At 34.8% G+C, this 27,820-nt stretch overlaps 2 protein-coding genes across 5 annotated transcripts in view; both read right to left on the reverse strand.

Annotated features, from left to right (window-relative positions):
• Nucleotides 1–348: 348 nt before the first annotated feature.
• Nucleotides 349–27,820, reverse strand: part of CenG1A (Centaurin gamma 1A) — a 241,164-nt gene continuing 213,692 nt past the window's right edge. For 2 of the 4 annotated variants that reach the window (XM_064436050.1, XM_053747622.2), the window contains exons 4-16: nt 16,349–16,490; nt 16,071–16,205; nt 14,993–15,117; nt 10,811–11,338; nt 10,043–10,208; nt 9,028–9,225; nt 8,565–8,731; nt 8,059–8,170; nt 7,425–7,542; nt 6,908–7,027; nt 6,273–6,495; nt 5,379–5,535; nt 349–4,473 (exon numbers count right to left, since the gene is read on the reverse strand). In XM_064436050.1, coding sequence (XP_064292120.1) covers nt 4,199–4,473; nt 5,379–5,535; nt 6,273–6,495; nt 6,908–7,027; nt 7,425–7,542; nt 8,059–8,170; nt 8,565–8,731; nt 9,028–9,225; nt 10,043–10,208; nt 10,811–11,338; nt 14,993–15,117; nt 16,071–16,205; nt 16,349–16,490 — 2,466 coding nt within the window. In that variant the 3' untranslated portion in view covers nt 349–4,198. Of the gene's footprint in view, nt 4,474–5,378; nt 5,536–6,272; nt 6,496–6,907; nt 7,028–7,424; nt 7,543–8,058; nt 8,171–8,564; nt 8,732–9,027; nt 9,226–10,042; nt 10,209–10,810; nt 11,339–14,992; nt 15,118–15,234; nt 15,509–16,070; nt 16,206–16,348; nt 16,491–18,016; nt 18,141–27,820 lie in introns of those variants that run through there. The other 2 variants (XM_053747623.2, XM_053747624.2) reach the window with 2 other exon arrangements.
• LOC128671277 (uncharacterized) lies at nt 21,061–24,621 on the reverse strand. Its single transcript, XM_053747625.2, has 2 exons — nt 23,757–24,621; nt 21,061–22,640 (listed from the first exon to the last, which is right to left on the reverse strand). Exons 1-2 carry the CDS (start codon nt 23,949–23,951, stop codon nt 21,441–21,443), a joined length of 1,395 nt encoding a protein of 464 aa, XP_053603600.1. The 5' UTR covers nt 23,952–24,621; the 3' UTR covers nt 21,061–21,440.

Consider the following 27,820-nt stretch of genomic DNA (forward strand, 5'->3'; position numbering starts at 1 on the left):
TCCCATTTTCCAAAACAGATTTCAATATTTTTGCTCTGCACGAGACTTGCTCACGAGTAAGGACATACATACATAACATACCCACACATTTTACACGCAACTTATAAAATGTATTGTGATAAAAATAGTGCCGTTTCCCAACGGGACTTGGTAGTATTTTATCACAAAAGGAACAATCTTGTATGCGATCTCTTTTAGACGGCTGTCGCTTTGTGAACGGGTAACAATGGCAGAACGAATATAAGAAATATCTAGTATCGTACATATTATTCTACGAAATATCGATCGTACCCAAACAATATTTCATTCAATATAGGTTTCAGTTGGTTCAGGATTTAAAAACAGAAATCGTGTTCAAATTACACTTTATTTTCACAAGATTAAGAACATCAACAAATCTCTTAAAAATTACAATAACGAAACACTAATTAAGGACAGCTAAAACTGGTAGCTGTATATTTACAGTTAAGCTCTTTGGCCTGTACAAATAATATACACAAAATAAAACATTATTACAAAAATAATCTAAATAAAATTGTGAACCAAAGTGAATGTAACGAATTTAAAATTAGCAATAAAATTTCAACAGTAAAATTATTAAAAATACAAATTATACAGATATACGTGCGGTAATATCCTCATGTGCAATCTATACATTATATTCCAATACTGATGTCGGTAAATGATTTATTGCTAAAATTTACATATAACTTAATCATTTTAAGCAATCCTCGCATCGGAAGCGCGGCAGACATAAGAATATTTAGTATTAAAAGCGCGCCAAAATTACGACGACGCGTAAATATGATGATGACAGATGGATGGCTGACTTGTGAGCGTCGTAATGACAATGAAGCAAGGAGACATATCAATATTTTTCAGTTTAATCAAAATTATAAAAAAACGTTTAAATGGTTCATAGAATTTGCCCTTTTATTTTAAATCGATTTAATTGCAATAATATTGTTTCGTCCCTGGTTCACTTTTCAGCATTTGATATTGTATGATGATGATACAAAACATGATCTTATAAAAACGTAATATATATATAAACGAATCACGCCTTCGATGCGAGGATTTCGAATTGAGAAGAAATATACAATTACATATATATGAATAAACTTGAACTAGCAAACATTTCTAATAGGAAAAATAGAGATTTAATCATACAAACATGTAATAAGATGCGAAATAAATTATTAAAATATTAAAAATGTGATGTATCGTTACAAAATTAAGTCTCAAAGAATTGTATGTCAAGCACGATTCAGTACAAAACTAATGTACCTAAGGTAATACATATTGATAAGATATATCGCGAATATTAATATAAGTTAAAGTCTTTTCTGTTTAGACAAATAAAATTAAAATTTACGTTGTATTGTGACGTTTTAGTATCAACTTTCAGAGATTTGAAACAAATAATTTAATTACTGGAAATAACATTAAATTCTAATCTGTTTGGTCTAATGACTGATCGGTAGTGAATGCAATATGGCGTTAAGTCCGCCTTTTGTTATTTTGTTCAATAAAGATTTTTAAATAAGTCAATTGCAAACTGAAGCACAAAATATTCACAACATAACCTCGCGATATGCACCAAAAACCGTCTACTATAAAGAACTAAATTTAACGCAACATTAATCTAAACATGCAACAGACTGCATAAGAATTCTATATCGGAAAATACCTATAATAGATTGGGAGCCATTTTGTTTTTAAATACTCTTATTTTGCAGACTGGCAATCTATTATTTGGTTTTAAAGCGAACTACCTAAATAGGCACAGGGGGGTTCAGTACATTTGGTTTAAAATGGTTGTAGCATAACGCGAAATGCATTGAAGAACTATTCACAACATTACCATATTCGGTCAACACTTTTCTTCCATGAGATTCAAGATAAAAATCGACCTTATTATGAAAGTGAGAAGGGGTGATATTGATTGTAGTATCGAAATGCACTTCGCTTTAGCTAAAACTACCATGGGAAACCTTAGGAATATCACATCGACTATTAATATCAGACCCTTGGGTACGCAATGGAATGTTACGTCCATGATTCGTTGTGAATCAAACGGTTTTATTTCACAAAACGCCTGAAAAATTTAATAAATTAGCTACCATTAACTAATAAATAGCTACCTTAATAAATAAATTAAAATTGTAAGTAGACTCGTAATATTTTAAAATAAAAACAATGTTGTGATTATACACGTCAGTGTACGTGTATTATGTATGTGTTTGAAATAAGACTTAAGATTGCTAACACAATTCATATCTTTATAGTGGAACTATTTGGCATTCAGATTACCTCTATCAATTATTATCTAAACAATTTATTTAAAACCACATAAATACACCAATAAAAAATTGAAAGAATCAGGGATTCAGCACACCCAAGGGATGAAGGGTAAGCACAATAATTAACACTAAAACAATTACCCTAAATTACTCTACTTTAGCATTGAGCTGAGATCTTGAACTAATTCATTAATAATTTATTGTATACCTATTACGTACCTAACGTTATGGTTTTTGGGTCCGCATTGAACCGGTTATCACCTGTTTTTTTCGGTAAAATCTGCTTATAGTAGCAAGAGTAAGATCAAGCATGCCTGTGATTTCAGAATAGTAATTCTAAAATATCGTTTGACACAGCATCTCTTAAATTTTGTCATTATTTATTTGTCTATTGCGCGTTAAACCCTATTTACTTTCTCTCTATTCTCTATGTATTATAAGGTTATTTTACTAAGTCAACATCACGTTAGATCAAGGACATGGACAAACACACTTTCACATTTGTTGTGTTTGACATGTTTATTGCCCATATGTCATTTATAGGTACCTCAGTAACAATTTATTACAATCACTCGCTTCTAGTGAGACAGACAGAATGATTAATTCGACATTAACACTTGTCCGGAATTCACCAAAAGCGTAATTTTGTAGCAACATAAAATTAAATTGGAAAATCGAATTAATAATTATCTAAATTGCCCGGGCAAACACATTGATTGTAAATTGACATATAATTTCGATGAATACTTCAAATTGTGAATGAAACATTATCATTCACATTGTACCAGTCGTAAAATTTGAATATTAAAATGTATATCTTTCGACGTCATATGTGAATTTGACGCAATAAAATATGGTATCCTCTGATACTCTGTAAAAATGGTAATATGGCGCGCAAAAATAAAATAATCACACAAAAAATATTTACAAACATATTTTTATACAAATAAATGGAAACGAATTTACATAACAGATATATTTTTTAAATAACGTTATTTACAATTAAAAATAATAGTACAAAAATGTGAACTTTCGTAGAGAGCCACTGGATTCTGTAGTATGGAATATGTAATTTCCGAAATCACCCAACATCATCGGACAGAGACGAAAGTCGTCTAATAAACTGCACCTCTCTTTTGCACATTCCCGTCAAGTGATTATAAAAACTGCCAAATAAGGCCTATATCTGTCTATCCTTGTCTATTGCACTGTTTTTTTTAATCTACCGGCAGAATTATTTTAAGGTGGTTTAAGTTGTAATGTAAAAATGTTGAAATATTACTTACTATTCAAATAAAACGGAGACTTGTTTTACACTCTCGATAAAGTGTTGTTTGACAAAATTATAACCCTCATGCTGAGAGCGAAAACTTCCTGATACGTCTATTGTAAAATAGACAATTTCCGAAAGTGACACAATTTCAACACTCAACCACCTCACTAAGCTTGAATCGCGGTTCACACAGAATCGGTTTCAACACACCCAGAATCGCAAACAAATCTATGTGATGTGACAGGTACAATTATCGTCCGCGCTGGGAATCGAACCCAGGACTTCCAGATAGCGGGCTGGCGTGGTGACCACTACGCCACTGACGTCTGAATATGACAAAATGTATTTTTGCTCACTACCGACACCTTTTTTGGCAGTTTTTTATCACAGACATTATAAAGACTTGGGCACACTAAACACAGCTCAAACCGCAAGGTGCTAAATTATTATGTCAAACACTTCAAAAATCAACTGCGAACACAACAGTCGCACGCCACGTTCAAAACGTCAAATTGTCGTTTTTAACTAGAATGGTAACTATATAATTCTCTCTAAGGTTTCAGTCACAATTTTTTCGTAAATACAAATTACGTATGTAACAGACGAGCTAAAATTTCGACATTTAGACGATGCTGCCGCATTTTCCGTTCGTCAGCGACAGATTGGGGCCCAGAGAAGGCCTACCAAGGGTTCCGTGACTGAAAGAGCTGGTGATACTGTTGTTCTCGTACCCGTTCATGTATTGGTTGTTCTGTAGTCCTATTAGTAGTTCTACTAACGCGTTGGAAGCGCTCTGAGTGTTGAGCAGCTCGAATATTATGCAGTTGCACTCAGGTTCGGGGTTTTTGATTTGATTGTTGCTCTTTGCGCTCGACGACGAGCTTGTGGAGTTAGTGCCTGTAAAACAAATATATATTTCGATAAAATGTATAAATACATTCTGTTATAAATACTGCCATCTATTGGCAGTATGGGGGAATTTTAAATTTAATTCATTTTATCTGCTATAAAAATGTTACCATATTATAATAATATGGTATTTAAAATAAGTTACAACTATTTAATTAAAAATAGTCATTTCGATACAACACAAACAAAACAAACGCACTTTCGAACAATTGTTCAAAGGACCCCGTGAGAAGACAGGGCGAGTTGCTAGTGTTATACTAAACTAGCTTTTGCTCGCGCCCTCGCTCGTGTGAATTTCCCGGTAGAATTTATTTATGGAGATGAAAAATAATTTCTATGTCCTTCAGTACTTCAAACTACATAGTTACATTTAGTTTAAACTCACATTTATAATATTACTAGCTGCGCCCCAGGACTTCCCTCCAAATTTCAACCGAATTTCATAACAATCTGTCTAGCAGATTTCGCGTGAAAGAGTAACAAACATGTTTATATAAATGTCTATTGTTTGGAATGCCACATATAATGATAATATAATGTGGCCGTCCAAATCAAAAGGGACCTTATGGCGTCGGGCACTTACGTCATTATTGTCGTTATTTTGTATACGAACAACGGCAATATATACCTAAGTGTCGGGCGCCATAAGGTCCCTTTTAATTTGGACGGCCACATATAATTCAAATTCAAAATTCTTTATTCAATTTAGGATGATATACATCACTTATTATCACGTCAAAAAAATCACTTAAAGACTTAGTTTAGACCGCCGACTTCCAAAGCGCAGGTGAAGAAGAAGCGGCGCAACAAACTTCACCGCGGCCTTTTCTACAAGGACGTCAATGAACAAATGTAGGTCTTATGTATATATTAAGAAATGCTGGTGTATTGACCAGAGCTGGCGCTGGGCTGCGGATGCAGCGGACACGGCGCCAGCTGCGGCAGCGCGGGCGCGCGCGGCGCGATGCCCGCGAGGTGGTTCGCGGCCGCGCGCGCGTAGAACACGCAGCCGTGCCCGTCCGCGTCCGGGAAGTTGGGGTTGCCGTTGTGCTACAACATTGTAGAAAGATCTGTAGCCTCTTGACTAATTATTATCCTTACATTATTACAAAACAATGTCTGTCTGTCTGTTCGCCGATAAACACGATAGGGTGGTTCTCCGAGCGTTCCGAACGCTGCGGCCGCGCGTCGTTACAATTTTTCGAATTTTAACAAAGTCAAGAATCAGTTTTACTATTTGTCTTTGAAATCATTAATCTGTACTGCGGTCAATGTCAATTTTATGAATGATTGATTTTTTTAATTTGACGTGAAAACGTGCCTGTCCATCCATACGCAAGCCTCCCAAAGAAAAAGACTACGTGCCGCGAATTTTAAAGGATCCATCACATATTAAATCATTTCATACTCAATCAGGCAATAACATAAGTACGTGAATCAAACTACTTTCGCAATGAAATGAAACACAATTTAGAACAAGACAACTATAAAAACGTGTAATAGGCGGCCTTATTGGTAAATAAATAAATATTAGGACAAATCACACAGATTGAGCTAGCCCCAAAGTAAGTTCGAGACTTGTGTTATGGGATACTAACTCAACGATACTATATTGTATAACAAATTCATATATAGATAAACATCCAAGACCCGGGCCAATCGACCCGACCAGGGATCGAACCCGGGGCCTCTCGGTTTAGTGGCAAGCACTTTACCACTGCGCCACCGAGGTCGTCAAATTGGTAATGCAATCACTTTCAATAAGGATATGAATCTAATCTAGTTACCCATATAAGCAGCTGCGCGGCCGCCAGTTGTCCAGCCGCGGACGCAGCACGTAGCGCTAAAGCTTTGTCGTGGGGCGCGGGCGCGCGGGGGGGGGACGCGGCCAGCATCCGCGCGAGGGACGAGATGGCCCCGCGCGACGCGGCCGTGCGCAGCGCCTCGGGGCCAGTTGACACCTCGTGGGCCGACAGGAACGAACGGCGCTCGTATTTTAGACGGATCCACCTGGAATCGTATTGAGAATGTTAAAAACGCTTTACTCTTCATAGTCGTATTCCTCATGGCTGAGGGTCGTGGTCATTACGTGGAATTAACACACAAAACAACTTTTTGGCATTAGTAATGGAGTGGTTTGCCATTGCATTCTCCATTTCACACACAAGTTAACAATCAACCAGTGTGCAGGTTTCCTCACCATGTTTTCCTTCACCGGAAGCAAGTGGTGGCCGATGAAAACTATTATACATGAGTCAGATTGGGGCACGAGTAGGATTCGAATCCGGGACCTTTTGATCCACAGGCGGGCGTCTTAACCATTACACCACCACCGCTTCATAAAACGCTGTATACAAAAATTCTAATCCTAGCATTTTTGTATAGATTTATGAAAAAAAAACTAGAACGAAAGTTTCCTCACCTTTCCTTTTCTTCCCTGCTGGAGGTGGCAATTGGCTTGATGTGTCCCCTGAGATCAGCTTCCCATATTGAATTCGCCAGAGTGTTGCCCATCGACACCATCACGCTGACGTGGCTCAGACTAAAATGAGAATTTTTTTTTTTTTCCTTTTATGCAACTGTAAACCCTTATAAGGAAGTTACCTGTGATTGCCGGGTTATAAAACAAAATGTTTAATTCATTGAAATAATAAAACACGTTAATCAAATGTCACTTTAATTGATCGACTTTATTTATAGCATGAATTTGTATTTTTAGTTCTCATTAAAACGCTTTTTAATTTTATGATTTGTTTTTGACACATGTAAGGAATATCTGATTTAATGGCAACTTTATTATAATACAGTATAACAATATAATTCTGGAAGATATAGCTATAATATCGATATATTTTATACCGGTATAAATATCGATTATTGCAATCATAGACAAACAGGACAGAAACTAATAAAATTTGTAAATAATAAAATATACTCACGGCCATTCGTCGAGGTCCAAAGACCGCACACGTGATATATGCGACCCTAGATTCCTGTGTATTCCCGAACATTCTATGCAGATCAACACGCCGAGGTTAAGACTCGCCCAGTCTGGGTCTGGAAGAAAATACACCTTATTACCTTGGATATAAAATTCAAATTTGCCTGATTGAATTTGATGATGACATTACGAGTATAATAGTGACGAGAACAATTTTTTTTTGAACAGGTATTGGCCAAATTCTTTGCTCAGCAATAAATAAAACGTAAAATAGTCTAATGAAATTATATTCTTAATTTTTTAATTTCACAACAAAAAAAAATTACAAATCTATCAATTATCGTATTAAAATCTTGTGTCTGTCATTGTGAAAAAATATTTTAAATAATTGAATGAAAAATTACTTATTGAATTTGGATTCGATAAAATCTTCAGCACTAATCATACATCGTTTCGATTCAATATAAGCTGCTCCACTAATAAATCTCTCTCTAAAATAAAATAAATTAAATTGAACCATTTTTCGAGTCCAATGGCGCACTGAGCTCGCTGTCGGTCCAACCTATTATTAAAATCTATTATCTATTTATATTATTATACAGATTTGTGCTAAATATAAACAATAGTTGTACCTGGAGCGGCGCAGTCGCAGCATATGTCGTTGCCCTTCACTCGCCTGATGTAGTACGTAGCTCTCACGTCGCCGGTGCTGTTGGCGCCCGTTGGCGCTGGTTGGCGGGAAGTCTGCGAATTACGTTATAAAAGCGATAGTTGATCTATGAATAAGTATATTCTAAACTAATGAGACAGATCTAAAGAATGTTCAATGGTAGATAGATAGATAGAGAAAATATTTATTTGTTCAACAGTTATACACACACACACACACACGTTATACAACATAAAACAGACTAAAACTAATTTGTATCTAAAAGTACATACATGTGTGTCACAGAAACACAAATAGCTCTGCACATGTTGCTCGGAAGGAGCAACACAAACAAACGCATTTTATCAAATTAATTTAAAATTTATGGTAAATATTTTTTATTTACATACAATCTTGACTTACTTGACAACCTTTTTACTAACAGTTATCCAAGTATGTCGAGTGGCAGAAGTAAGGTAAAGTGCTCACCCGCCCCTGCAGCGAGGCGAGGATCTGCGCCTCGACACACGCGACCCAGGCGTCGCGGTCGGCGGCGGCGAGTCCAGGCGAGCCCGCGCCCGCCGGCACCTCCCAGCGCCAGCGCTTCCCGTCCAGGCTCACGATCGTGAACTCGCACGAGCTTGCTGGCTCGCCGTCTGGAATAATGGACACTATACGCCGTCGCCGAACTCAGATGCTACGCGAATTAAAAAAAAAAATACAACAAATGTTTCCCGATAGTGTTCACCGGCATTATAGTCTTCGACGCCGCCAGCGGCGACAGTGCAATCAGGGTTGTAACAAAATATGAAACATTTCATTTCCCTTGATTTACATCCCAACACGTAATAAACATATTTTTAAAATGACATTAAAATTTGGCTAATTTAACACTCTTTATTTTTACAAAATTACATACTGAAGCTTACAATAAACACCAAAAATGTCATACCTTCATCCCCATCCTTCTTAACCCCGCTACTCTTCATCCGTCGATGTCGTTTCTTCACATGCGGAGTGTCCTTATCCCCCCCATTGGCCAATTCCGCCTCAGAAGCCACGGACTGGCGACTGGAGGCCGGCTCCTTCATAGTATCGAACGCTGACATCAACGCCTTGTCTGTGGCGCGTTGTGGCTTGTCTTTGTAACCTGTAGAGTGACAGTCTGCTTGAATCAAATACATTATAATACACTAAAATTATTAATACGTAAGACTGTCTGTCACGCTTTCACTGCTAGACCGCTGACCGACCGATTTTGATGAAATTTGAGATAGATATAGATCATGACCCGATGGCAAACATAGGTGGAGCTGGGGACAACAGCTAATAATAAACAAGTGAACACTCAACGATACGCACTAAGTAACTACTTGTATTGTAAATCCAGAACAGACCCACAGACAAACAATTGTGTTGGCAAGTTCAAATCCGTACTAATAATATTATAAGATTAGTATTTTTGTTTGCAATTAATAAACTCAAAAACTACTGGGCTGATTTTCATGAAATTTGGCACGGAGATAGACGAAACCTTCAGGAGTATCATAGGCTACATTTTTATTAGGGGTTTACCCGAGCGAAGCCGCTGTGAGCCGCTTGTAAGTAATAATATTATATTTTCATACATTAATCCCGGCCTATTTTACACAAAGGCAGTGTAGGCCGGAGCACACGATGAGGAACAAAAGATATTAGCACTCTGTCCCTTTTCTTCCCGTTTATTTCTACTTTATACGGGCGAAAGGGAAGATAATGTCATATCTTGCCTTTCGCTCGTATAAAGTTTTCTCAGTCTACAGCTGGAAGAATGAATAGCATACTGGCGAGATTGTATACTATAGACTGATATCATGTTCTAGGCTTTTAACAACTAATCTAAAAACAACTAAAAGACACAGAAAGTAACTGAAAAAGCATTCTCTTAAACTACACCTAACAACTTAACAAAACTAATCACAACTTACCGAGTGACAACCCTCCAATACTATCGTGTATATCCAAACTGGTATATGCATTATAACCTGGAACCGTCGTGATGATGGACTTGGAGCCTCTTGGTTTCTGACCTGGTACCTTCACTGTCACATACTGCAAGGAGATCTCTTTGCCGTTTACGTCTTCCATATAATCCTGAAACCAATATCGATATTAATTAATCAGTAAAATAAAATGTATGTTTGTGTAACGTGTACAGTCGTAACAGCACGTCAACCTACCCAAATTCATTGCAAACTCGCCTCTATTACCGTGCCATAGAGGTTCATACAGGGTAAAACGATGTGCTGTTGACTGTACGTACATTTATTAGGGCGATTTAGTAATAGTAATAATGTAAGAAACGGAAAAATTATCTTTCATTTTATTTTATTTTTCTGTTTCTTCACAGAAGTCGGACGAAAACCCAACCCATTTTTTCCTTTATTTTTTATGAATGCAACACATAGAATGGGACTTATGCACAGGACAGAGGCACGCATTGAAATATGCTAAATTATGTTAACTTCATACTAATAAAAATGTTGCTAATCATTTCAAAAATTCAAAACCAGACAATATAAACATTTCTTTTTTCATTCAGAGAATATATTTCTAAAATACTGTAATATGCTTCCTATTCCTATACGTGGGATCAATACCTACACGCCTATGATAAATGTAGTAATTAAAATTAACGAAGGCCAAGGAAATAAACACGGAAACAATAAAACGAGCAAATAATCAGTTAAACTCACATGCAAACTCGGGTGGTACGTCAGCCGTCCATCATCGCACAACGTCACATATTTCTTTTTCCACTCCTTATTCAGAGCTTTGCTGCTCTTTTTGTACAGATAACCCTGCTTCAGGGGAATCGCCCTGCCTGACCCCAGCTCACCATTCTTCAGTCTATCATCACCTTTCTTCGATGGCGTGAACAGGTTAGATCTTCGCCTAGATTTCCTTGAAGTCGTAGGCGTGGATGAAGGTGTCGGTAAATCTTTGGAGTCCTTAACAGGTTGCAGGTTGTCGAGACAGTGCGACGCTGTGAATTTGACGTTGTTGTTCTCCGTTGCTATGGAGACGAGGCCTGATGAAGACCCGTGGCTTCCTAGGGAGTTCCCCCATCGTGAAGATGTGTCTGATCCGTTGGTGCTGTGGATTTCGACGACATGTGTGGAGGAGATTCCGCTGCTGTTTGAAGACGCATCGAAGGACTGAGCGCCTCGGTGGAGGTGATGTGATGAAGCGGACAGGGTGTGGTGGCCGCGCGGAAGAGAATCCTGAAAGAGAAAGAGAATTGTCATTTAGTTTTTTTAATGTATATTTATTCCGGTAATTAGACGGCTGTTTCGATTGTTTCATCACGTTCAAATATCGTGTCTTCTAGTAGAATACCTAATTTAGTATTTTAAATAATTATGTTACTCTTGCTTATGATTTTTTAAATATTTTTTTTAACACGAATTCAAAATGAAATACTATAGCAACAATTTTAATATGTCAAACTAAAATATTGATTACATTACCATTTCCTTCCCGTTAGCTTTTTTATACTTGTGTATACAGTTACTTTCGCGGAATCCGTATTTTAGTAACACTGTTTAGTGTTTACATAACAATAAATCGACGACTTATTTATAGACGTCATGAAAATATCAAAGAATCTAGATAAAAAGATAATAAGAAACACGTATCAGGTGTTATTTGTTTCGCAAAAACAATAAAATTCGTTATTCGTATATTCAATTCACATATAATCCAAAATCACGATAATTTGATAAACTTAATGATAAAACTTTGAGATTACGAAACATGGCTCATCAAGCCAAACAAAACGATGCAGTCGCTAGATCGTAACTTGTTTTTAGGATCACGTACCTCGAAATGAAAAAATAGAACCTTCGCTTGAGTCTGACTTGTGTCAGAGTGTCTGTCTTGACATATACCATAAATCACTGATATAATACACTGATATAATATCATTAGAATCGAATAATTCATATCAATACTAAAATCCTATGAATGAATGAATATTTGTCATTCTTTCACGTCAAAACGGAGGAATTAATTAAAGTAATTTTGTTAGGATATAGTTGGGAAAAGTGAGATAGATAGGCTTTTCGGAAAACAGTTCGTATTTTTATAAGGTATATTAAACTTTAATTTAAAGTCATATATCAAATAGCTAAGTTATATTCTACAGTCACGATATTTGTGAAATACTTTTATATCAACTTTTTAAGTAATAACTTTCATTAAAGATTGCAATATTTTGCACAAATCCATCACATATAATATGTTTTGCTTTCTCAACGGTGTCTAATTTATTACATTTGAATAATATGTTAAGTGAAGCTTCAAATTTATTATGTCAATTAATATAGGTAATAAATTTAAACTAAAAACAGAACATAGAAATAAACCTCGAAAATTACGAAATGAGATAAGATACTGCGAAAAATTACATGTCAACTCGCCGCGACTTCGTGCGTGGTAAATTAGCTACTTATGCTATATGCTACTTCTGAAGTAGACTATCTTTGTGCTAAATTCATCAAATCCGACCGAGTGTTTTTTAGTTTATTCACATATTTCCTGTTTATGGTGTTAATATAGAAGTCCTAGTCACAGTCTAAGTAATTTAAAGTTTTGAGTATATTTTTATCTAAAAAAAGCCACTACCCACAGATTTATATATTACTTAGGCACTGACAAAGCTCGAAAAGAATGGGTGTATATTTCTTGTTATACTAATAGGAGTAACTGCCAGTTCACAAGACAAGAAATTAAATATTTGACCTTGACAAGCCAGAGACCTTGGGGTCCACTCACACATCAATTGGGCTGGTTAATTTCAGCCGTTAAACCCCACCCACACATTCCATAGATTTAAACTTATATTTTACATACAAACTGTGAGTCACAAAGCTACAACCCTATGTTAAGACTGATAAATATTTTATTTTCTCAACTAGCTATTGCCTAAAAGACTTGTCCTAAAAAGTAGCCTATGTTTCTCTCCAGCTCTTCAACAATCAACAAAAATCACCTCAATTCAATGCTCGATTACGATGTGAAAGAAGACATATGAACACAAAGCGTGTTCAAATTATACGGGATAAGTATGGATTATATTTTGCATGAGAGGTGTATAGGATCAATATTATCTCGTTTGTAACGTTACGTAAGATGAAAAAGATATCAATAATATGTATTGGACAACACCCTTAAGTCACAATCAATTTTGTCAAACTAGTTAATACTAATTTGACAAAATTGTTAATTTGCTAATGCAAAAATAAAAGAAAATGTACTTATAAGTCTATATTACTTAATTATTAATACGTAACGGAAATACACCAAGAGGCGTCGACTGAGGTCCATTTGTTCATGGGATACACGCGCAAGCGACGCATATACACAAGCTAACACTAGTGTGACATAGAAGATTTTTCCAACAGAGTCACACCAGTGTCAGAATATGTAAGTCATCGGTTGCCACACTGGTGTGCCAAGTGAGTTTGGTCACTGTATAAAACTTCCCATATTCGCTTTGCTTCCACATATTAAGTAATGTTGAGCAAATCAAGCCATTCAAAGCAAGATATATGAACCTAAACTAATTAAAGATCTTTGTATATACAATTCTGTAACTATTTGGCTTTTAATTCAATTCATGTTCACATAATGTCTTCATTTTACCCTTTATAGAATATAATAATGCTTTTATTTGAGTAGCTAACATGCAGAGTGTAGATTAAAGATATTTAAACAACACACACATTACACAGGATTTCCTAATCTATTGATAATATTCTAATCTTAATGCTACTGTAAACAAAGCATTTCAAACATTGCTGATAAAAGATTTTTATACAATAATTTTTGAAATGACAAGAGAAATAATTTCAGACATTCCCAACAACTAACATATCTATAGTAAGATAAGATTAAATACTAGTTATTAACTGGACTTACACTTACTTGTCACTAATAAATTAACAAAAGTATATTAGCAACAAATTTCCAAAAAAAATATATCCTTCACAGACATTTTTTCCTGCCTGAAAGGCTGACCATTATAGTTTCTTACATAGTCAAAAATTCTAAGGTGAATAATTGATAGATTATAGATTATTGGAAATGGCTGTTAATAACCTTTCACTCAAAACAGTTAAAAACCTAGCAAAATTCCTTAACAGTTTTAATCTGTCACATATATCATCAGGTAAGTGCTTCTAGATTACATAATTAACATTGTATGAAATGTGATGTGTGCACCAAAAGTCATCCGACAACAGAATATATTAGTACATATACACTAGTGGCTGTTACTACATATAAAATAATTAACACAATGTTTATTATTTCATTAGTTAATTGCCAAGTATTAGAATAAAAATGCTAATTGGCAAGTAAAACACATAACAAAACCGGTTGTGTGTCAATTTGTTTAAAATATTATTATTCATAATATTCAGTGAAAGCAGCTTTCCTAGGAAGTGTTATTTGCAGAAACAACTTTTATTTAATTTATGGCAAAAATGAATTAATGAACTAGTAATGACAAGCATTTTGCTAAGGAATAGCGACAAAAATTTTAGGTAAGGCGCTGATTTGGCAGATATTTGTTACAGAAAGAGATAAATTTTGACCAGAGATTAACTAACAAAGAATTCCCTATGACATGAAGTCGACCTATTGTTATCTTGTGCACTAAAATTAAAATAAATAATTTTTAACAAACATAAATTTGAACAACTGAAAATGCTTCTTACAACATGGAATCTCGGAAGTAAACACTTTCAAATTTTTCTCCATAATGTCTAAATCCAGTGTTTGAAACGGACAATGCTAAACCCAATGAAGCATGACTGGTTCGCTAGTGATTCTCAAGGAAACAAAATATGGAATGACTATTATTATAAACTAACCTTGTAAAGGAATGATGAGTGATTGTGACTTGGAGAATTTGCCAAAGGTTGAGGCGTCACCGGTCTGGATCCCGACAGACATTGGGAAGACGCCGAAAGCCGTGTCCCCACGATTTTCTGACATGCTGTAAAACAAATCACCGTTTAAACACACCACACGCACATCACTAATAATATTTATTACATTTTATGATCGATATAAAATGTAAATCAATCGTAATAATCACAAAAAAGACACGCACATTCAAATTTAGCAGATTTCCTTCGATCGCGCTCTTCAGCTCTTTGTATATTATAACACGAGCTTCGACGTCTCAGGCTTGCCATAGGCGACATATTAGTCTTGAAAATAAGTGTTTTATCCATTTCTCCATTAATGAAAGCGCAATTAAAATTAGCAACAACGACACAATGCACTTCCAGATGCAAGCGTTTATTGTCAAAAAAATGTAAACAAAGCGTTGAACGAAGCGCGGAATGAACGAACGAACGACCGCGCAGCTGGAGGCCGGTGTTACCACTGCGCGTGGCTAGAACTCCCCGCACAGCGGAACAAGATCATCCACATTGACTACGGCCTACTCTGTATGGCAGTAATTTAAACTCATCACGCAATTCTCTAGCGTGAAAATATCTCGTATTATGTAATTTTACGAGTGTAGTTTCTACTAAAACCGCTCAATTGAATTATGAATTGGCTGCAAACTGTGAAAATGATACCTTATGCACATTAAAACCTAATTAGTGTAATTTAATTAGTTAGCATTTAGCTTTGTACGTGGATTATGCTACAATCTCCATTACTATTCTACGCTGTCTTAATGGCTTTCTTATAAACGAACTGATGTCACTAATGAATATCAATAGACGCGCAATCAATTTTCCATCTCATATATCGTAATCATTTTAAACAGATTTCTTCAATTTGACCCATCAAGTTCATGTAAAAAGATTCAAAAAATATTGGTTGGGCTAGTCTTTAAACTTGAAAGGTCAATTTTAATTTTAACTAATTTCATGCTGCATTTCATTTATACTGTGATGTTATGAAAATTAAATAACATGAGGTAATGCTTACCATCTTGGAATACCCGTTCGACGTTGAGGCCATACGTAGCACACGTCTCGTAGTAAGAGCATCTTCGCAGTTCGTTCGACAGCTTGCGAGCGCGGTTGTCGTCCACGACGCGTGGACTACTTTCACTTATGGCATCTGGAATAGTAACCAATCGTATAGGAAATGAATTATTAGATTCTTTCGCTATTTTTTAATCGAATTTCTCAATTGTATATTTCATATAGTAAGGTTTCCTAGAGATCCGAACTGCACGTTGCTGGAATTCGTAATCAACTAACCTTGGGTCCCGACCAATATGATCGGTATTTCTGCGGAATTGCGATAATGGGACATCTTATTGAAGTAATTGGACACCGTGTTGTAGCTAATTTCGTTTTCCAAGCTGAATACGAAGATTACAGCATCCACCCAGGCTGTGAACTGTAACAATATAAAACAATCATTAACACTATCACTCCAGAGATAAGGATATTCCATTATTGTAAATATAATATGCTTGTCCTTTGAAAACGTACGTACAATCCCTAAACATAAAGTTATGCCTATAACGCAAATTGTGGTTGAAAAAAAACTGCACCCTCTTTCATACCATAATTATTACGTGGGGTTATTCAGTGCAGTCGTGGGGGAACTTGAAAGGGTTATGTGATACACATAACATGCATCCTATATCAACCTATGTAGTTTGCTGGCTAATTAAAATAACAATGACGGCGACATTCAGACACGTGATGAATATGTTCAAAAACCAAAATCTGACATAAAATTCGTCTTATGTGATCTGTGAAATACGTAAAAAGATAAAACAGGTATCAAATAAATAGTCCGCTATTTAGCTATCTGATGGACGAAATTTGTAGTTACTGTTATAAATTTTGCCGAAACCAATGTTCTGATGATACCAGATATCTAAGAGGTTTATAGTTTAAAAAATACCGCAATGATAAAATAGGTTGAACAGTATGCTCTTCATAAAGCACATGCCATTAATGGTGTGATTTAAATAAAATATTAATTTGTCTAATGATACAACGTGATCGTATTTCCTGTCGATTCCAAAAGTATTTAATGAATAAATTTGTTTAATTTTGCTAAGTAAGTGATAAAAGTCAGGTCCCATTAAGGGCATGAGGAGTAGTTTCCACTTGAATGAGGATATGCGTAGGAGGGTGTCACCCCTTTCTGAAGAACAATCGCCGACGGTGGAGAGGCGTCATCCGCCGGCGTGGTGCGATATGGCAGGAGAAAAATACTTTTAATGTTCTTGGAATAGCTTCTTTTGTTCTACCCGAAGTTGTTGAAATAGCTTCAACAATTTCGGGTAGAACAATGTCATGTCAAACATTACCAAAATCTGGACATAGCATCTAAAGTAAAATTACATTATCCACTTATAAATTTGATACATTCTATTACTCATCTTATACAGTCAAGTTTTTCAGAATTCGAATTAAGTGATTGGAAACATTAAATGAATTAGATAAAATTTTACTCTATGACTCAATTTACATATTACATATATAGTGGTATTGTGATTTAAAATTACGATGTAAAGATTTTTTTTTAATATTTTATATACTCTACAAAATATTTTCACAAAATATATTTTATACTATATAATATTTTTACAAAATCCAGTCAATAAACAATATAACAAAATTATACCCTTGAAATGTTGATTGGTTGTGGTTGCGCCCCACACGCAAATATGAAATATTTCAAACGACGCGTGAAACGAGATTTCATCGTAGATGACACGATAACGTATAACGTCAGAAAATTAATTATACTTATATAAAGAAAGATAGACTGCAAAACAATATAAAAGGTGATGATAGAAGTTGTAAATTATAATGAAGGTAATAATTATGCTAAACAAGCTAAATATCATTCAAAATTTTCTGAACACTTCTTCAATGACATCAGAAAAAGCAATAAACCCTTACCCATTCATTTCAATTTAAATTCAGGGACAACTCGGCGCCACTTTATATAAAAAAAAAATCACTGTACTTTTTATATCAGTAACAAGATGTGACATGGTATACTCAACGTGGCTCGCCGATGGCGACTGGGCGGGCGGCGGATTCAGGCTTAGGCGGCGAAACCTTCGTATATTTCTGTCTCATTCTCCCGTTTCACCTCTATATTTACGAAAGGGACAAAATATTAGATGCACCGAACCTATTACTGAGCTTGCAATATAGTCCGTCCGTTGCGTATCATCCGTCGCGTATCTGGCTTGCATGATATCTGCGATAACTAAATTTAGAACAATGACGATCGATTAACAAGGATTGATCTGTTGAATATTTTTATCCTAACAATGCTACGTTGTTATCTGATGAATGTTTAGGTAACTATGACTTTTATCCCTAATTCCCATTAGGAATAAAATTCAAAATAGAAATAAAATTCTTTATTTATATAGATATACTGTTTACACATGAAGTAAAGTACAACTACACGGGAAATAGAACTTGTTAGGTAAACATTTCGAAATGATAAAATTCAGATAGGTTTGAATAGAAAATTCAAAGGTTCAAAAAGGCAAGAAAGGTTATTCCAATTAAAAAAAAAATCAAACGGGCAAGAAAGGTTATTCCAATTTCAACAATTGGGTATAAGCCAATTTTTTATGAAGACTTGATTTAGCATCAGGGTTACCCCTTTTATTTGGGACGTTTTTAAAGTTTACGTATTTTTTTTTTATTTTAAGCCAGGTCAAACAATATGTATTTATATATTCTTAATTTGTATTATGTCTGTAACAGTCTACTGTAAGGAGCCTGACTCCCATACCACAGGGAAGCCTACAATGGGTGTCAAAGCAATAAGTTTTGTTTGTAACACATACTGAATAAACGATATTTGATTTGATATTCTTTTTTATATTTCTGTGCAAATCTGAAAACAATTGGTGAATTAATTCGATGAACTACAATCCCAACTAATATTATAAATGCGAAAGTAAAATTGTTTGTTATCTCTTCACGCATTATCTACTGGATCGATTGTGATGAAATTTGGTACACGGGTAGAAAATAACCGAAATTCCCACGGGAGCGAAGCCTCGAAGCGCAGCTAGTTTTATACAATTTCGTAATGTGTCAGGGTAATGCTCTACCAAGGAGCAATAACTTCAGTAAACTGTGCTTCCAGACGGCCTACGGCTCAGTGTCATTTCTAATGAAGGTTAATTGAAGAGTTGCAATTTCATACTCTTGTTTTATAATAATCAACTATCTTGATTGATCGGTATTATAAAAGCACCACTAAAACTGGTTACAATGTATTTCACTAAGCTTTCACTAAAGTTTGTGAAATAACTTTTGCAATACGTAAGTTACAATTCAATTGCAAATAAAATAAATTATTTAGAATACACTGAAATAATTAGAATCGATGTTTATAAACAGACGCAAAATAACTACATTACTTGAATGTAACCACGTTAATAAATATGCAAACGACACTTTCATCTTCGATGGCAAAACGGTTAGGAAGCGAAACAACGAGGAAGTAATTCTAAGTAGAGTGCGTGCAGTCAACGCTGTGGGCGGTGCTGTTCAATATTTAGACATTACACGGAATATCGGAAATTATTCGCTGCGCAGATTAAACATCCAAGACAATTATTTAATTACACGTTTTGCTATTTACACCCCTAAACATTTGAGCATCCGTTGGCAAAAACATCGAAAGGACGAAATGTAAAACTAATGCAAATTGTGAATTCTAAATTGATTCGCAAACGCTGTTATCTTTTGAGAGCATTGTACCAGAAATCTAGAAATGACGATCCATCCGTCCGCACACAGTTTGATAACGCATCCGGCTTATTACCACATTTCAAATTGTCAACGCGTTCGCTAATTTTATTCACTTTCACAAGCCATAAAACCTCCGTAACAACGATAGTGCATATCAACGTATACAATTCATGCTCTTTGTTGCCTTGTTAAAAGTATATACTCGGAAACAGGTTCTCCTGCCCCCACAAAGCCGGGGTGCGTCTCGAACAAAGCAAGTCGGGCCTATCTACACACTTACACGAGGAGTTAGTTACAGTTTTTTTTTTTTTACCATGAATAGGACCGAGAATAATGTCGGGCCAGGTAACCCGATACACGAACGTGACCCTTTTGACTCTCACAACCACGTTATATTGTCTGGACTATGATACCTTTGCAGGACTACGGATGTATCGAATTTTCGACCACATCATTTCCGTAGGAAAGAAAGTTTGTGGTGTCGTTGTTGTGCGACGTTGGCTATTGAAGTGACAAAAATAATGAATCGTGAATAGACATGAAAAGATGAGTAATAGAATCTTGTAACAACAACAAAGAAGCGACCTTTGTTTCGCAAGGACACATCGTCGTTACTAAATTCTCTTTCGAATAGCTACACTGGCTAGTGTGAATGATGTATTCTACATTTGAATTCTTGAAGTGAAATAAGAGTCAAAATATTCTCTATACGCATGACAATTCATCAGCTTGTAAATGGACCAAGACGAATGAGGCTCAAGTTTCTTTGAGGCTGATCCTATTCAATAGCAATGGAGACGTGACTGTCCGATCATCGGTCACTTCCAGTATTAGAACTGTATCTATTTATTATGAATAAACAATGTAAGGCCATTTGTTATTCCATTTTCCTGTTATCTCATATCTTATGCGTTGTAAATCAGATTAGTAGTACAAACAATGTTCTTAACTAACAATATAATTGTTAGTATTACACACACACATAAACATTGTAATTTACACGTAAACATGTAAATTAATTTATCTATAAAGAAGTACATAATTTTGTTTGGTTATTCGTTAAAGTAAATATGATAATTATAGATTAGTCAAGTTTTTTATAACACGAACAACAGACAAGGTAAAGCAAGTCTTATAAGGTTCGATTTTCTTCAGATAATACAATACCATGTTATGTGTTTTATAAATTCCTAAAAATAAGAAATGTCAAGAATTTTCGTTTATTCCAGTCGGATACCACTATTTGTGATCCTCCTACCGTGAGTATTATTAACAATTTCTCGTCTGATCCCACTTGCAGTTTGTACGTCCCAACGGATCCTACTACATTCTTGCAAAGTTAAAAAAGGGGTATGTACAGTCAGGAAAAAAGTCATTCGTTAAAAATCAACATTCATTTATTTACAACAATTATCACAGATATCATAGAAAAATAAATCATCACAGAAAACACTTTACATTTAAATTAAAACTATCAAATATTAATTACAACGACTAGCTTCAAATCAACTTGTTATCTTAACTAAAAATATAGATAAGTCATTCATATAATCTGTATATAAAAATTTACAAAATAAGGAAATAAAATAAAAAGAAATCATAATCTTAACTTTTCCAGGCAGTGACCAACTGTGATTTTACCTGACAAAAGTTCATTAGTTACGTGTTTAAACCAGTTGTCGTTAGCAATCACTTTGGTTAGTCTTCGCTTCGGGTTCGGCAGCTCAAAATTATGCTTTTTAATGTTAACCTTTTGAAGACTGGCATCATCTTTTAAAACTTTTAAGAGTTGAAATAAATTGGGTTTCTTTGGCAGAGTACTGTTTAGTTTTTTATGCCAAGATTCTACAGCATTGGTTGTGCGGTGACGTTGATTATGAACACACCAAATGTTGACAAAATTTTCGTCTTCCAGCCATTGTGTCACCATATAATCGTTGAATTGTTGAATTTCATTAGATTCAGGACTGTCTTCCATTAAATAGCACCACCCGTCTGAGATGAATTCTCGAGGTAGCAGCGGCAGGAGAGCTGAGAGCGCTACATGTTTTCGGAGTCTCTTTTCTTTAGTTAAATTTAGCGCTTTAGCCTTCTTCCACACGTTGTGTGAAAAATGAAAGTAACATCCTTTTACTTCGACTGAAGGGAAAACTTTTGATATGGCATTCATAGCCGCTTGTTCATAATCTGTCACATATATCAACGGTTCCCAATCTGGAATATGTTCCTTTAATACTTGAAAAAGTGTTGTGTAAATTTCTTCAGTTTTTCTATTCAGCAACACGTACATTAAAGGCACTATTCTTGTGTGCTCTTCATTGCTTCCGAGATCGCCGTGTATAGAATAAAGTTGTACAAATGGTTTTGGGCAGCACTCAAAAGTTCCGTCACTAAAATAAATCTTGATATGTTTAATTTGTTCCAGGACTTCGCTATCAGCAAAAACTATAATTCGAGTTTCGGAAGATTCATTATAGTAGTCGGCAAGAACAAATTCCTTGAACTGCAAAGGAACTATAACTTCTTCAGGCAAATTGCATTGTATTTTTGTCACTCCGGCTTTCTTATTTCTGGCATTATATAAAGAAGATTTAATGTTTCCGAATGACGGAAGCTTTTTTAAGAGATCCAAGCCTGCATTTTCGAATTCTGACATAAAGTTGTTGTAAATATTGGGTATTGGTGAAAAATTCGAAGATAGAACCTTTTCTCGGCATTCATGTAATTTTTGATCTACTACATTTTTTATTTCGTCCGGCTTACATTGGTGACTTTTTTCTTTTATAATGTTGTTTTCCTGATGAAAAAAAAAACTTCAAGTTAGATTACACACTTTAATGAATAATAATAATACTGTTAGACTAATCCACACAGCGCCATCTAGCCCCAAGCTAAGCAACTAAATGCTTATGTTATGCGTGCTAGATTAACGGATATTCCTACTATTTATAATAGTTTTTTTTGTTGTATATATGTCGCAGTCATCTGGTTGAATCTACTATTTGATTGAATGACTAGCTCCTATATTGAATGACGATATTCAATTGAATGACTAAAGGACAATTCGTCAAGTCGTGTAACGTTTAACGTCTTGACTGAACGTCATTTAGCGAAGTCGTTGAATGGGATATAGCCCATTTTGTAATGTTTGGTTAGGATGACCATGAGTTCGCAACTTAAAAGTTAACCTTACTTTAAATAAAAATAAGTTAATTATAAAATATCTCGTTAAATAGAATCTGTACGACTTTGTAATATTTGATTAGGGTGAACATAAGTTCGCTAATTTCGTAAAATTAAAAAGGTAACCTTACTTTACATAACAAAAATGAGGACATGATATGTTGCAGGATAATATGGCACACCTTATTTATGATATCACAAATAAGGCACTTTAACGCTAATTTAATCGAAAAGAATTTCAATACAGTGCTTTCTGTGCAAGCTGTTTGACGCCACATTTGTTTTGGTGACTACTAGCGCTGCAGTGGGAAAAAAATGAACTAAATTTGAATCACCTGACTGATTTTACGTCCGCCCTGTTCAAAGAGCTATGTTACAATCAGCTAACTAGTTGGACGTTGAGTGACGCTTGTTCTATCAACGTTTAGCCTAGTGATTCAATTGAATATCGTCATTCAATAAAGGAGCTAGTCATTTAATCAAAAAGCAGATTCAACCAGATGACTGCGACATATACACATTATACATAGTAACACCCAGACCCATCACAGATAGTAAAATTCATCATTTCATTTTCTGCCCGGCCGGGGATCGAACCCGGGACCCGTGCATAGCAAACCCGCCATGGTGACCACTACGCTACTCAGGTCGTCAAAATGAATCAATGAATGAGCCAAAAAATTAAAGCAAGTCAGTTCGTTATTTTATGTGGATATAAAGTAGCTCATACCTTTATATTTATATATGCCGGGCACTTTTTGCGCCAATTCACGCATCTCCACGTAATACATCCACTTTTGAATGTTATTTTCTTAGTATATTGGTAACCAGCCCGCAACAAAACTGCACCACCGTTCCTCTGTATAATTGTGAACTCACCACCAGAGTTATTAGAGGTAGAGGGCTTGCTATTACCTTCTGACATTTCCTAAAACGAATAACATTTTCATTATTATACATCAATTAAAAACATAAAGTTCTAGGATAATGATGATAATAAAATTGATGTGTTGAAATAAACGTTAATCTTTTCTATAAACGAAATATAACTATTCTCTGCCATGCCTTAACTGTTCTATAACAATAAAACTTTGTAAATGAAAATAGAATTTAATAAATCTATAGCAATCGTTTAATATTACAAGATGCGTACTTACTGTCTAGTAATTCACTTCAACACGTCACGTACAATGAGATGCACATAATTTCACATTGGAAAGCAAAATGACGACTGGCAATTAGAATAAAGATAACCCCTTTCTCAAGGTCAACTAGCTCTAAGTATGAAACAATTCCTGGAAATATTAGTTATACTTGTCTCTGATTGGATGGACAAGCGCGCCTACTACGTTCGCAGGTAAAAAAGCTGCATGTATGGCTATTATTACTTTTTTTAAATTAGTATCATTATGATAGTAGAAATTATGTTACTGGCTGTACTAAAAATATGTTTAAACCACTAGTAGGATCAGAATGGAATATATAATAAATTAAAAAAAGTTGATCCCACTGGTATATTATGCAAGTGGTATCCGACGGGAATAAAAAAATAAATAAAATAATCGTGATCCCACTGGGATCAAAACTTAGTAGTATCAGACTGGAATAAATCAGAATTTTAGTCTTTATTTGCATCAATTAACTAGTCACATGTCACAAATTAAATTAAATTGTTACGATATATGTAAACAAACCAACGAAATTACGATATGGGCCGTAACAAACACCAGGGGCCCATAACAAACAAAACGTAGCACAAAATTACGACCTAATTAAAGCACCCCATGATTAAATTGTCCAACTATACGCGGCGCACCAAAATAATGGATGCATTTAAGCTACGATTATATTCCGAGGATACCTTAATTAAAATGAAATGAAATGAGATTTGCATATTTAAAGAAAGTACTTTATGTTTTCTTTATTTTTTTCTATTGCAAATACTAAAGATACAAAAATAAAAGCAATTAAGAACTTATATCAAACTAGTTATTAGAGCGCGAAGAGATAACGAACAATCTTTCGCATTTATAATACTAAGGATTTACACCCCTATGAAATTGCTAATTTTGCTGACAACATTTTGATGTATACTTTCGGATTATACAGTGCTTAAATTTATTATTTACAAAACGTACGTTGTCTGCATCAAAAGGTCTCAAGGTAAACTCGTAACATTGACTAAGTTAGTATATTTTAGGAAGCACGTACGATCAAAATTCGTTCCCTGCACAGCGCACCCCTGTATCAAACTTGCATGATTCAGGAGTTACACCGAAGAGAAGTTTTTGTAATAAATATAGAAGGAGACGAAAATGCAAATAAATTAGATAACATTAATGCATTACTCTCAATTTCACGTAAACAACTCGATGTGTAGGGCAAAGTTGCGCTAATTGATATGAAGATTAATAATGATTGATTGCGGTAATATAAGTTTGTCAAGTTTGTGGACGGTGATTGCTAATTTCATTTAGATACTTGCAGTTATTGGAATTTGACACAGTTTTTTTCTAACGTTAAATTCTTTCCTCCTTAGCGCTTAATTTATGTAATCCGTTAAAGTAGACAAATACACGTTCCATTTTTATGAATAATTAAAGCTACTCATATGTGAAATTAGCATCTGCATCTTGCAACTTTACTACTAAATCAATAAAAGCAACGCAAACATCCAACGAATGCTGTCTTCGGAGCGCTTTCAACTTTTTAACTTTATTTAAGTTTTCCGCTCTTGCCGTGCCACCGCCACCGAATGCTTTCAACTGTGCTCTCACAGCATATTTATTTTTGAATTTGTTTGAAAATACTCTTTGGCCTGTTTATTGAATCACTTTAGTAAGTATTTTTAATTTACCTTTTAAAAAATCATTCAGTTCAGTTATTCCTAGCGGCCTTTTAATGCTGTTCTTATGTCTGGCTTGAACTGAATACCTTTGTATCATTAACGTGCGATTAGAAGTAGAAGAGTACTAGGGTAATTGCTGAGCATCTGAGTTTCATCCTGTAGTTATCAACCATCAACTGGCTTTCTGTGATCTTTCCCGATTGACTTATTAGCTAAGTCCCGTTAACCACTTATATCCCCTGAAGCTACAACGTTGTTGGCACTACTGGTACTGTTGAAAATGTATAATATTAGCTAAAATTATGTCTATTTCATAAAGAGAAAGTGGTTTTGTTTCAAAATATCAAGATATATTAAGATCATTTTATCAATTGAATTTAAGCTAACCAGTAAAATCATCAATGGCTGAAATTTTTGTATGTATGTGTATTTGTATATTTACCGGGTGTTTATGAAATTTAATCGAAGGACTTTTACAAACATTTTTTTTTTTTCATATTGCTCCATTGTGTTTTTCAATGAAGAGAAGGCAGGTTTATCGATAAAGATTATACATAAATTCGGACCGAAAGCCAGACATTTATTGCACCTGCGCGTATCGTAAATATGTTTTATGTATTCATTATTTACATATAGCAGCACAACGGCAAGGTAGTTGTCGATTTTCATGATTAAAAAGTATATATCATTTGTAAAGTACGTAAATAAGGTATATATATTTTAACTATATTTTTAATAAATAAGCCTGTTAAATAAAGCTTTAATTATTTATTGTATTTATTATTAATAGTTGATCCGATAAATAATTTTAAAATAATCACAAACATAATATTACTCTAACGATAGGCTTCAGTTTATTCCAAGTTAAAATTCGATTACTTGTAGTTTAGTCGAACCATATAGCGCAAACTTTATAATAAAGCCGTTACTCAGCATTGAAAGTGCGTTGATCCCGGGTCATCGGGCTTGTCGACAGTCGCTCCAAGGTCAGATATTTGGACTTGGACTGTTCTAACCAATCTTCAACTCCGTGACTTGAATCGCAAAACAATAGCCATTTATTTTCAAATTCTCTAAATTGAAGGTTCATTCGAGGAGATTTTCAAGTTTTAATATTAGAAGCTTACAGTATCAATCATAAAAAACAATTTTCTCAATTTTTATTAGTCTAATGGTATCTAGTAATTATTTTATATAGCAGAGCTTGCCGACGCAACTTTTGCACACTCAAATTGAATAAAGTATATTTCCCACGCAGACATGATGCATTATCATCAGTTACCATAATTTCCTCAGAGAAATATGTTTCAAATAAATAGAAAGTAATAAATGTACGTCGTAAAAAGGCTTAAATGAACGAAAGAGCTGAAGCACCTGGGGAAAGTGTTAAAAGCTGCGGGAAAATCATTTATAATTCTCATGTTTTTTTAAAATCCATAATTATATATCATTGAATGTAGGTTAGATGGCGATAACTACCAAAATATGGTTTCCATACATATTCAGTTTAATCAGACTACTTGTGTCTTTAAATGAGAAAAAATAACACAGCAATGTGTGAATGTGAAGTGAGCAATTACGACGAACAGAGCAATTATTTATTTTGGTGGTTTAATAAACCACTTGTATACGTTTACATAGAATTTTATGGAGCCTGCGATCCCTCCACATTGAAAATATAAAACTTCCCATTCATTCAATCGAATGTAACTCCTCCTACTTAATAAACTTAAGGTTCTTTGACGAAGTGAGAAGTGACTTGAACGTAATGAAAATGTAAACATCGTGTCTATATTCAACATTTCAGACTCAAAGTTATAAAGCAAACTTGGTGATGGCATCTCATAAAATCTGTAACAACAATCGCGAAACAAGACTTCGCAACAATACAATTCTGACATTTGATACTTTGCAACCGACTTGAGATATAAAACGCCATTACTTCT

This window comes from Plodia interpunctella, chromosome 7 (genome assembly GCF_027563975.2).
Source record: "Plodia interpunctella isolate USDA-ARS_2022_Savannah chromosome 7, ilPloInte3.2, whole genome shotgun sequence".
In the NCBI taxonomy this organism is placed as follows: Eukaryota; Metazoa; Arthropoda; class Insecta; order Lepidoptera; family Pyralidae; genus Plodia; species Plodia interpunctella.